This window comes from Manis javanica, chromosome 7, assembly GCF_040802235.1.
Source record: "Manis javanica isolate MJ-LG chromosome 7, MJ_LKY, whole genome shotgun sequence".
Classification (NCBI taxonomy): Eukaryota; Metazoa; Chordata; class Mammalia; order Pholidota; family Manidae; genus Manis; species Manis javanica.
The window spans coordinates 76337373-76349415 of NC_133162.1; the positions used below are offsets into that span (position 1 = coordinate 76337373).

At 38.4% G+C, this 12043-nt stretch overlaps 1 protein-coding gene across 1 annotated transcript; it reads right to left on the reverse strand.

Moving 5' to 3' along the window:
• Window positions 1-6467: 6467 nt before the first annotated feature.
• Window positions 6468-8125, reverse strand: LOC108406087 (uncharacterized). Its single transcript, XM_073241688.1, is given in 3 exon segments — window positions 6468-7504; window positions 7507-7870; window positions 7872-8125. Coding segments are annotated over 3 exon segments (738 nt in total). The 5' UTR covers window positions 8025-8125; the 3' UTR covers window positions 6468-7283.
• Between the last annotated feature and the right edge of the window lie 3918 nt (window positions 8126-12043).

The window sequence follows — 12043 nt, forward strand, 5'->3', positions numbered from 1 at the left end:
TAGATATCCCAGGAGAAAAAGAAGCAGATAGGAGGATGCAAAATAATCCACTTTTTAAAAATTTTATTTTATGGCTATCATTAATATAGCAGGAATTGGTATGATTATAAAAGATAAAAAATCTGAAGAATGTTAGAATTCAACAGAAATTAAAACCTGAGTTGAATGTTGATCAGGATGTCTGATGTTTGGTACTATTCTCATGGAAGTTAAGAACTATGTTTACTAGACATCACAAATAATTCACATAACGCAAAAAGTTAACCTTGATTTCAAAATCTATACATTGAGCTACAATGCATTCACAATCGAATCAAATGACTTTTGCTGTGGACAAACACTAAAATAATCTGAGTTACTTAAAGTTCACAAAGGGGAAAGCAGATAAGTGTAGATTTTTAATTAGCAAGTTGAGATTATTTTGCTATAATACAGGTTTATTTATTCATGCAGATCAAAAGGGCTAGATCAGTTTGCCAGAGCATAAGAGAATGCCAAAAGAAGTCAAAGGCATGGGACAGATCAACATAATCCACCCAACTTCCTGAAAACAAGAGACATGGTGTAACACCATCACAAAGTCAGTACTAGTAGGAATAGGAGACTTGTGACCTAATTTGCTTCTCACTCTGGCTTCTAGAGTATCTCCAGGAACTTGGTGAAAAACACGGAAATTCTACTTTAATAACTATCCATAGGTAGAAGGGAAGAAGCAAGAGAGCTAACAGAGCAATGGGCCTTGATTAAAAATCTGAACATCACATTTTAGTATGTTGAATCTTGAGTCATACTTACAAAACATGGTTAATACACAAAACTTTACAATCTCATCTGTTGCAGAATCCCAAAACTGAGATTAATTTCTTCTGCCTTTAATTACTTCATCCACAAAATCTTTAGTCATCAGAATTTCTGAACACGTGTGTTATTTAAAAATGATTTTGTCAAAATGATGCAGGGAACAATTTCAAGTAAGATAAAGGATCTTATATTCTCTCAAAACATATCTTACCTTCTGTGTACTCTATGCTACATCAAAAACAAAGAAAGAGAGCTGGACTTGTGAATTTCTTTCAGCCCAGTATCTAATTAAACTCCCACTGTGTCCATGCTGTGAAAGGTCACAACATTTAAGTACTTTATTATAAAATATCCCTAGTCCTAAAAGAGATTTTTTAAATTTTGATATCGTTAATGTACAATTACTTGAACAACATTATGGTTACTACACTCCTCCTATTATCAAGTCCCGCACAGATACCCCATTACAGTCACTGTCCATCAGCATAGTAAGATGCTATAGAATCATTACTTGTTTTCTCTGTATATACTGCCTACCCCATTTCCCCAACCCCCTAAATTATGTGTGCTAATCGTAAAGCCCCATTTTACCCCTTATAGTCCCTTTCCCTTTGGTAACTGTTAGTCCATTCTTGGGTTCTGTGAGTCTGCAGCTGTTTTTTACCTTCAGTTTTTTCTTTGTTGTTACACTCCACAGATGAGTGAAATCATTTGATACTTGTCTTTCTCCACCTGGCTTATTTCACTGAATATAATACCCTCTAGTTCCATCCATGTTGTTGCAAATGGTAGGATCTGTTTTCTTCTTATGACTGAATAATATTCCATTGTGTATATGTACCACATCTTCTTTATCTATTCATCCACTGAAGGACCCTTAGTTTGCTTCCATTTCTTGGCTATTGTAAATAGTACTGCAATAAACATAGGGGTGCATATGTCTTTTTAAACTGGGCTGCTGCATTCTTAGGGTAAATTACTAGGAGTGGAATTTCTGGGTCAAATGGTATTTCTGAGTTTTTTGAGGAATCTCCACACTGCTTTCCGAAATGGTTGAACTAATTTATATTCCCACCAGCTGTGAAGGAGGGTTCCCCTTTATCCACATCCTTGTCAACATATGTTGTTGTTTGTCTTTTGGACACTGGCCATCCTAACTGGTGTGAGGTGATATCTCACTGTGGTTTTAGTTTGCATTTCCCTGATGATTAGCGATGTGGAGCATCTTTTCATATGTCTGCTGGCTATCTGAATTTCTTCTTAGGAGAAGTGTCTGTTCAGATTACGTGCCCGTTGTTTATTGGATTATTTGCTTTTTGTTTGTTGAGATGTGTGAGCTCTTTATATATTTTGGATGACAACCCTTTATTGGATATGTCATGTATGAATATAATCTCCCATACTGTAGGATGTCTTTCTGTTCTACTGATGGTGTCCTTTGCTGTACCGAAGCTTTTTAGTTTGATATAGTCACACTTGTTCATTTCTGCTTTTGGTTCCCTTACCTGGGGAGATATGTTCATGAAGAAGTTGCTCATATTTATGTCCAAAAGACTTCTGCCTATATTTTTCTCTAAGAGTTTTGTGGTTTCCTGACTTACATTCAGGTCTTTGATCCATGTCGAGCTTACTTTTGTGTATGGGGTTAGACAATAATCCAGTTTCATTCTCTTACATGTAGCTGTCCAGTTTTACCAACACTGGCTGTTGAAGAGGCTGTCATTTCCCCATTGTATATCCATAGCTCCTTTATCATATATTAATGGACAATATATGCTTGGGTTTATACCTGGACTCTCTGGTCTGTTCCACTGGTCTATGGGTCTGTTCTTGTGCCAGTACCAAATTGTCTTGATTACTGTGGCTTTGTAGTAGAGCTTAAAGTCACAGAGTATAATTCCCCCTGCTTTATTCTTCCTTCTCAGGATTGCTTTGGTGATTCAGGTTCTTTTGTGGTTCCATATGAATTTTCGAACTGTTTTCTCTAGTCCACTGAAGAATGCTGTAGGTATTTTGATAGGGATTGCATTAAATCTGTAGGTTGTTTTAGGAAGTATGACCATTTTGACAATATTAATTCTTCCTAGCCAAGAGCATGGGGGTGAATTTCCATTTATTATTGTCCTCTTTCATTTCTTTTAAGAGTGTCCCATAGTTTTCAGGGTATAGGTCTTTTACTTCCTTGGTTAGGCTTATTCCTAGGTATTTTATTCTTTTTGATGCAATTGTGAATAGAATTGTTTTCCTGATTTCTCTTTCTGCTAGTTCATCGTTACTGTATAGGAATGCAATATATTTCTGTGTATTAATTTTGTACCCCACAACTTTGCTGAATTCAAATATTAGATCTAGTAGTTTGGGAGTGGATTCTTTAGGGTTTTTTATGTACAATATCATGTCATCTGCAAACAGGGACAGTTTGACTTCTTCCTTGCCAATTTGGATGCCTTTTATTTCTTTGCGTTGTCTGATTGCCGTGGCTAGGACCTCCAGAACTATGTTGAATAAAAGTGGGGAGAGTGGGCATCCTTGTCTTGTTCCCGATCTTAAAGGAAAAGCTTTCAGCTTCTCGTTGTTAAGTATAATGTTGGCTGTGGGTCTGTCATATATGGGCTTTATTATGTTGAGGTACTTGCCCTCTATACCCATTTTGTTGAGTTTTTATCATGAATGATGTTGAATTTTGTCAAATGTTTTTCAGCATCTATGGAGATGATCATGTGGTTTTTGTCCTTCTTTTTGTTGATATAGTGGATGACGTTGATGGATTTTTGAATGTTGTAACATCCTTGCATCCCTGGGATGAATCCCACTTGATCATGATGGATGATCCTTTTGATGTATTTTTTAATTCAGTTTGCTAATATTTTGTTGAGTATTTTTGCATCTATGTTCATCAGGGATATTGGTGTGTAATTTTCTTTTTTTGTGGTGTCTTTGCCTGGTTTTGGTATTAGAGTGATGTTGGCCTCGTAGAATGAGTTTGGGAGTATTCCCTCCTCTTCTACTTTTTGGAAAACTTTAAGGAGGATGGGTATTAGGTCTTCACTAAATGTTTGATAAAATTCAGTAGTGAAACCATCTGGTTTAGGAGTTTTGTTCTTGCGTAGTTTTTTGATTACCAATTCAATTTCTTTGCTGATAATTGGTCTATTCAGATTTTCTGTTTCTTCCTGGGTCAGCGTTGGAAGGTTGTGTTTTTCTAGGAAGTTGTCCATCTCTTCTAAGTTATCCAGTTTGTTACAATATAATTTTTCATAGTATTCTCTTATAATTCTTTGTATTTCTGTGGTGTCTGTGGCGATTCTTCCTTTTTCTTTCTGAATCTGTTTATGTGTGTAGACTCTCTTTTTTTCTTGATTAGTCTCGCTAGGGGTTTATCTATTTTGTTTATTTTCTTGAGGAACCAGCTCCTGTTTTCATTGATTATTTCTATTGTTTTATTCTTCTCGATTTTATTTATTTCTGCTTTAATCTTTGTTATGTCCCTCCTTCTACTGACTTTGGGCCTCACTTGTTCTTCCTTTTCTAGTTTCATTAATTGTGAGTTTAGACTATTCATTTGGGATTGTTCTTTCCTGACGTATGCCTGTATTGCAATATGTTTCCCTCTTAGCATGGCCTTCGCTACGTCCCACAGATTTTGTGTCGTTGAATTATTGTTGTCATTTTTCTGCATATATTGCTTGATCTCTGTTTTTATTTGTCATTGATCCATTTATTATTTAGGAGCATGTTATTAATCCTCTATTTGTTTGTGGGATTTTTGTTTCTTTTGTGTAATTTATTTCTAATTTCATACCTTCATGATCTGAGAAACTGGCTGGTACAATTTCAATCTTTTTTAAATTATTGAGGCTCTTTTTGTGGCCTAGTATATGATCTATTCTGGAAAATGTTCCATGTGCACTTGAGAAGAATGTGTATCCTGTTGCTTTTGGATGGAGTGTTCTGTAGATGTCCATTATGTCCATCTGTTCTAATATGTTGCTCAAGGCCTCTGTCTCTTTACTTATTTTCTGTCTGGTTGATCTGTCCCTTGGAGTGAGTGGTGTGTTGAACTCTCCTGAAGTGAATGCATTGCATTCTATTTCCCCCTTTAATTCTGTTAGTATTTGTTTCACATATGTAGATGGTCCTGTGTTGGGTGCATAGATATTTACAATAGTTATATCTTCTTGTTGGACTGACGTCTTTATCATCATGTAATGTCCTTCTTTGTCTCTTGCGACTTTCTTTGTTTTGAAGTGTATTTTATCTGATACCAGTACTGCAACTTCTGCTTTTTTCTCCCTGTTAGTAGCATGAAATATCTTTTTCCATCCCTTTACTTTCAGTCTGTGTATGTCTTTGGGTTTGAAGTGAGTCTCTTCTAGGCAGACGGTCTTGTTTTTTAATCCATTCAGTGACTCTATGTCTTTTGATTGGTGCATTCAGACCATTTACATTTAGGGTGGTTATTGACAGGTATGTACTTATTGCCATTGGAGGCGTTAGATTTGTGGTTACCAAAGGTTCAAGGCTAATTCCCTTACTAACAGTCTAATTTAATTCACTTAATGTGCTATTAAAAACACAACCTAAAGGTTCTTCTTTTTTTCATACTTTTTATTCCTCCTCCATTCTTTGTATGTTATGAATCATATTCTGTGCTCTTTATCTATCCCTTGGGTGACATCCATTTAGCCTTAGGAATACTTCCATCTGTAGGAGTCCCTCCAAAATGCACTGTAGAGGCGGTTTGTGGGAGGTAAATTCTCTCAACTTTTATCTGAAAATTGTTTAATCCCTCCTTCAAATTTAAATGATAACATTGCTGGGTATAGTATTCTTGGTTCAAGGCCCTTCTGCTTCATTGCATTAAATGTATCACGCCACTCCCTTCTTGCCTGTATGGTTTCTGTTGAGAAGTCTGATGATAGCCTGATGGGTTTTCCTTTGTATGTGATCTTTTTTCTCTCTCTAGCTGCTTTTAAAAGTCTGTCTTTATCCTTGATCTTTGCCATTTTAATTATTATATGTCTTAACATTGTCTTCCTAGGGTCTCTTGTGTTGGGAGATCTGTGCACCCCCATGGCCTGAGAGACTATTTCCTTCCCCAGATTAAGGAAGTTTTCAGTAATTACCTCCTCAATGACACTTTCTATCCCTTTTTCTCTCTCTTCTTCTCCTGGTATCCCTGTAATTCAAATATTGTTACATCTGGATTGGTCTCACAGTTCTCCCAATATTCTTTCATTCTTAGAGATTCTTTTTTCTCTTTGTGCCTCAAGTTCTTTGTATTCCTCTTCTCTAATTTGTATTCCATTTACCATCTCTTCTACTACATCTAATCTGCTTTGAAATCCCTCCATTGTATGTTTCATTTCAGATATGGAATTTCTTAATGATTGAATCTCTGACTTAAATTCGTTCCTGAGTTCTTGAATATTTTTCTATACCTCCATAAGCATGTTTATGATTTTTATTTTGACCTTTCAGGCAGATTGGTGAGTTCAGTTTCATTAGGCCCTTTTTTTGAGGTTTGTGAGACTTTGGTCTGAACCATGTTCTTTTGACATTTCATATTTCTGTGTGGTACCTGCTAGTGCCCAGAAGCTCCAGTCTCTGGAGCTGCTCAGCCCCTAGAGTGAGGTTGGGAGTCATAGGGGAGCAGAGCTGGTGCCTGGGGGGAGGAAATATCTGTTTCCTGATTCCCGTCTGCGGTGCCTGTCTCCAGTGTCAGAGAAGTGGGCCAAGCAGAGGTGAAAGCCTCTGTGCTTTGAGTCTCTAGCTGTTGTGGGTGGGGTCTCCCTCTGGCTGGCCTGACACCAGCGCAGTGATTGCTGGTTTGCAAACTGGTGCCGGCAGGCTAGGAGGAAGAGGCAGCAGGCTGTGTGTCACTGTGTGGAGCCTCGGAGCTGAGCAGGCAGCCAAGGGGATGGGGCGCCTGAAGTTCCACAAAGTTCCCAACCAGCTGGGCAGAGCGTGCACAGACAACCTGTCCAGCTCTCTCCTCCCCTGCACAGCAAGCCCCATGCAAACCTTCAGCAGCCTTCTCACTGCTAGGAATCCTCTCAAACTGCCTGCCTTTCCTCTGACACAGAGGCCGTGTGTGGATCCCCTCCTCCACAAATGGCTGCAATCTGTCTCTGAATCACTCCACCTGTCTGATATCCCCAATGTCCAGACCACCACACAGTGTAGGTTTCTTCTCCCAAAGCAGACCTCCGGGGCTCAGTGTTCAGCAGTTCTAGACTTCCACACCCTCCTTCGCTGTTTCTCTTCCTCCGGTGGTGAGCTGGGGTGGGGGAAGGGCTTGGGTCCTGCCTGATACAGGCTCTCCATACGTTACCCTGTGTTTGTGAGTTCTGCTCTGTTTGTGAGGTCTGCAGGTAGTCTGGTTCAGCCTTCTTTCTTGTTGCTGTTTTAGGGTTAGTTGTAGCAATTAACTATATTTTCATACTATTTGTGGTTTTGGGAGGAATTCTCCGTCTCACTTCTCATGCTACCATCTTGAATCCCCCGTTTTTCTTTTTTAAAAGGGCTGAAGCAGTGTCCTTTACTTTGCGGAGACCAGCCATTGACTTCCTGCTTGTACCAGCTTTCCAAGATGATACTAAGGGAGAATTTGCCCTAAGATTTTTGGCCCAGGCTTTGTGAGGCCTCTCTTCTTTGTGCACCTTCACTTGCTGCCTGACATGGGCACTCTAGCTGAAGCACTAGCACTGTCGTTGCACTGGCAGTGTTTCTCCCCGGTGTGGGTTCTCTGATGCTGAATAAGGTAGGAACTCTGGCTGAAACATCGGCCATATTCATCACACTGATAGGGTTTCTCCCCAGTGTGAATTCTCTGGTGCTGAATGAGATTCGAGCTATGTTTAAACCTCTTGCCACACTCATTGCATTTATAGGGCTTTTCCTCAGTATGGATCCGTCGATGCTCAATGAGATTTGAACTCTAGAAGAAACTTTTCCCACAATCAATACATTTATGGGATTTCTTTCCAGAATAAATCTTCTGGTGTTGAAAAAGAGTTGAGCTCTGACTGAAACTCTTTTCACATTCAGTGCACTTATAGGGCTTCTCCTTCCAAACTTCTTCTTAGTCTACTTAAGCTTGAGTCAAACTGAACAGTCATTCCCCATTTCTGCCTCTGGCTGCCGGTTTTGCGCTGGTTCACAAAGGCTTTTCCTTGGCTTGACCTCCGAGAAACTCCTCCCTTAGGTTTTCCTAACCTCATGGTGAAAAGCCAAATATATTCTTAAGAGTCTACTCTCTGGACAGCTACATGTAAGAGAAGGAAACTGGATCACTGTCTAACCCCATACAAAAAAGTAAACTCGAAATGGATTAAAGACTTGAATGTAAGTCATAAAGCTATAGAACTCTTAGAAGACAACATAGGCAAACATCTCCTGAATATAAGCGTGAGCAACTTCTCCCTGAACCCATCTGCTCGAGAAAGGGAAACAAAAGCAAAAATGAACTCATGGGGCTACATCAAACTAAAAAGTTTTTGTATGGCAAAGGACATCATCAACAAAACAAAAAGGCATCCTACAGTATGGGAGAATATATTTGTAAATGACATATCCAACAAGGTGTTAACATCAAAAATATATAAAGAAATTACACACCTCAACACCCAAAAAGCAAATAACCTAATTAACAAATGGGCAGAGGATATGAAGAGACAGTTCTCCAAAGAAGAAATTCAGATGGCCAACAGACACATGAGAAAATGCTCCACATATCAGGGAAATGCAAATTAAAACCACAATGAGATATCACCTCACACCAGTAAGGATGGCCAGCATCGAAAAGACTAAGAACAATGAATGCTGGCAAGGATGCGGAGAAAGGGGAACCCTCCTACACTGCTGGTGGGAATGTAAGCTAGTTCAACCATTGTGGAAAGCAATATGGAGGTTCCTCAAAAAACTAAAAATAGAAATACCATTTGACCCCAGAATCCCATTCCTTGGAATTTACCCAAAGAATATAACTTCTCAGATTCAAAAAGACATATGCACCCCTATGTTTATTGCAGCACTTTTTACAATAGCCAAGATATGGAAGCAACCTAAGTGTCCATCTGTAGATGAATGGATAAAGATGTGGTACATATATACAATGGAATACTATTCAGCCATAAGAAAGAAACAAATCCTACCATTTGCAATAATGTGGATGGAGCTGGAGTACATTATGCTCAGTGAAATAAGCCAGGTGGAGAGAGACAAATGCCAAATGATTTCCCTCATTTGTGGAGTATAACAATGAAGCAAAACTGAAGGAACAAAATGGCAGCAGACTCAGACTCCAAAAATGAACTAGTGGTTACCAAAGGGGAGGGGTGTAGGAGGGCAGGTGGGGAGGGAGGGAAAAGGGGACTCAGGGGTATTATGTTTAGTACATATGGTATGGGGGATCACAGGGAGAAAAATGTATCACAGAGAAGGGACATAGTGGATCTCTGGCAACTTGCTGCACTAATGGACAGTGACTGCATTGGGGTATGGGTGGGGACTTGATAATATGGGTAAATGTAGTAACCACATAGTTTTTTCATGTGAAACCTTCATAAGAGTGTATATCAATCATACCTTAATGAAAAAAAAAAGAAGAGAATCATATGAAAAGAATATATTATGACCTTATTTGAAATATTGTGTGTATGCCCCCCCCAAAAATGTATATAACTGCAGGATATAGATGACTTGGTATTAGAATAAATTTTTAAAAGCATATTTACTGTTAAAGTAGAAAATGAGCTCTCTGTACATGCATTTCAATAATCTGTACTAATTCTCAAGTCCATAAAAACATTGGTATGTATTCAACATTTAACTATGAAAGATTACAGAGCTGCAAGATAAATTAAATGTGCAAGTGATCTTAGTCACTATGTTTCTTAGTCAGAATAGTTTGTTTCCTACAGACTATCTACAGAAATCAGTGATTTTGTCTGTGATCCTAAGATTCTACCATTATGCAGAGTGATTACAAAATTCTATTTCTAAGTGAAGCAACCTACAACTAATGGAAAAATACATGATTTGTTAAAGACATTTACTATTTCAGACTTTTGGGGAGATTATTATCTAAAGGTTATGGTACATACTTTTAGAAGAATGAGACAAATAATCAGTTTTCCTCATTGATCATTCTTTCTTGAATTCCACAATTCCTAATGCTTTTTTACACTCAAGAGTAAATGCCATAGTAACACCATTTTCTAGTTATTATGGAAAAAGTAATATTTATTTAGGGAAAGTATAATAGTTCAATAATCTGGAGAATGTATTTTAGTTTAAGAGGATGAAATTACTAGTCCTCATAGTTTTGTGATTTCTAGTTTGATTTCTACTTTTTTCCAGAAGAAAAAAAATATTTTTTCCTAGGACTTATACAAATAATTTGCATATTTTTGTTTGTTCTTTAAAGAAATTTAATATATTCTCTTTGAAAATTTTTTTAATCAATTTATCTTTCCCATTTTATCACTTAAAAATATAAGTGTGAAAAGGAGACATATTTATGTCTTCTTGCTTTTCATTGCTTTTTTATTCTCTTTTCCTCATTCCCATTTCTTTATAGGGATCCCAAATTCTTTGAAGGCTTTTTGTCTGTAATGTAATGGATAAACTCCATTTATCAGAATTTAGGGAGGTCTGGAAAAGGCCCTGTAGGCTATTACTACTACAAAACACTGGAGGTATGGAGTTTGGGGATAAGGACAATGGTGAGTTTGAAAGAAAAAAAAAAGAGTCTACTCTCTTCTTATGAACTAATAATGTCTTTCTAGAGCTATGCAGTTCAGAATTCTCTGTGTGTAGAAAAAAAATAGATGATTTGTTAATTACTCAACTTTAATATCTCTTCAACCCATTAAAATTACATCCATGTTTAAATTTAAAATGTATCCAATATACATGAAAACAAAGAACTCTGGGGGGAAAATACTTGCAAAATAATTCAAATAATTTCAGCTTTTATATTTTGGGATAGGACAGAAAAAAGTAGTAACATGAAATTTCAGTCTTTATTAGGCATTATCAAATGAGTACATAATTCTGATTAAAAGGTAGAGATAAGATTCTTAAGGGGAAAAGAAAAACTCCAAAAGACTATCAAAATTTTGATAGTAATTACCAGTATGTTTTAATATTTACTCCCACATTAAATTTATTTTTATTTATTGGTGACTAATAGGGCATCCAAATTGGAAATGACAAATCATAGTACTTTTTTATTTAATCTTACTTGGACATTCTACTTTCACAGCTACAGATAACAAGATGGCTCTAACTTTGTAGCACACATTGTTTTGAAAGGAACAACTCTAAGAAAGGCATGGCAAGTTTCTGTGAGTTGATCATATAAAATACTGGATGAGAAAAATATGAATAAAAATGATTATTTCTCCTAGATTCTAATGCTGCAAGAAAAAGCACAATGCTTTGAAAATGTGAATCAAGAGGTCTCTGGAGACAGGAAAATTTCAGAACTTTTACTGGATATTGTAATGAAACTGAATAGAAAAAAAGGTAAGTAGAGCACAAGAAAAGGAGATTTATAATGTAAAAATAGGATGGATTAAAAACATATCCTTGTTCTTGACTTTCCCTCATCTGACTGTATGACTGAGACTCCAGGCCTGACAGTGCCGAGAACTTTATTTGGATACTTAGTGATTACATGTGCTCTAAAGTACACCGGCCGCACATAATACTCACTCCTTAATTTTCGTACGTGTTGGCGCATGTCTATTCCAAGGAGACATTCGTTAGGTCCATGGTGTTGGTGTCCAAAAAAAAATCTATGAGGATAATTACACGTGGGAAAAACAAATTTATTTTCAATACAACGAAGTCACATCTGGTATGAAAACGAGGGACTACCCAGACCGCGCAGGACCGAGCGGACGCGGCGACTGCGCCAGAAGCGGGCCCCGCAGGCCGGACGCGGGTCGGCACAGGATCACGGGCCCTAAGCGCACGTGTCTGCGCCCCGCGGCTGGCGCTCTGCCGCCCTGACCGGCCACCAAACCCGATCGGCCCCCACCCAAGCCTCCACAGCCGGCGACGTGCTGCAACTCCTGGGCCGGGCCAGGCCGGGCGGGGAACAGGGCGCGGGGCCCGCCCCGCCCACCGCCCACTCTCTGCCAGTCCGAGCCGCCGCACCGTCACCAGCGATATGCTCCGGTTCCTTCGCCGCGCTCCTCACCCGGCCGAAAGCGCAGTCCCCTCGTCAGTC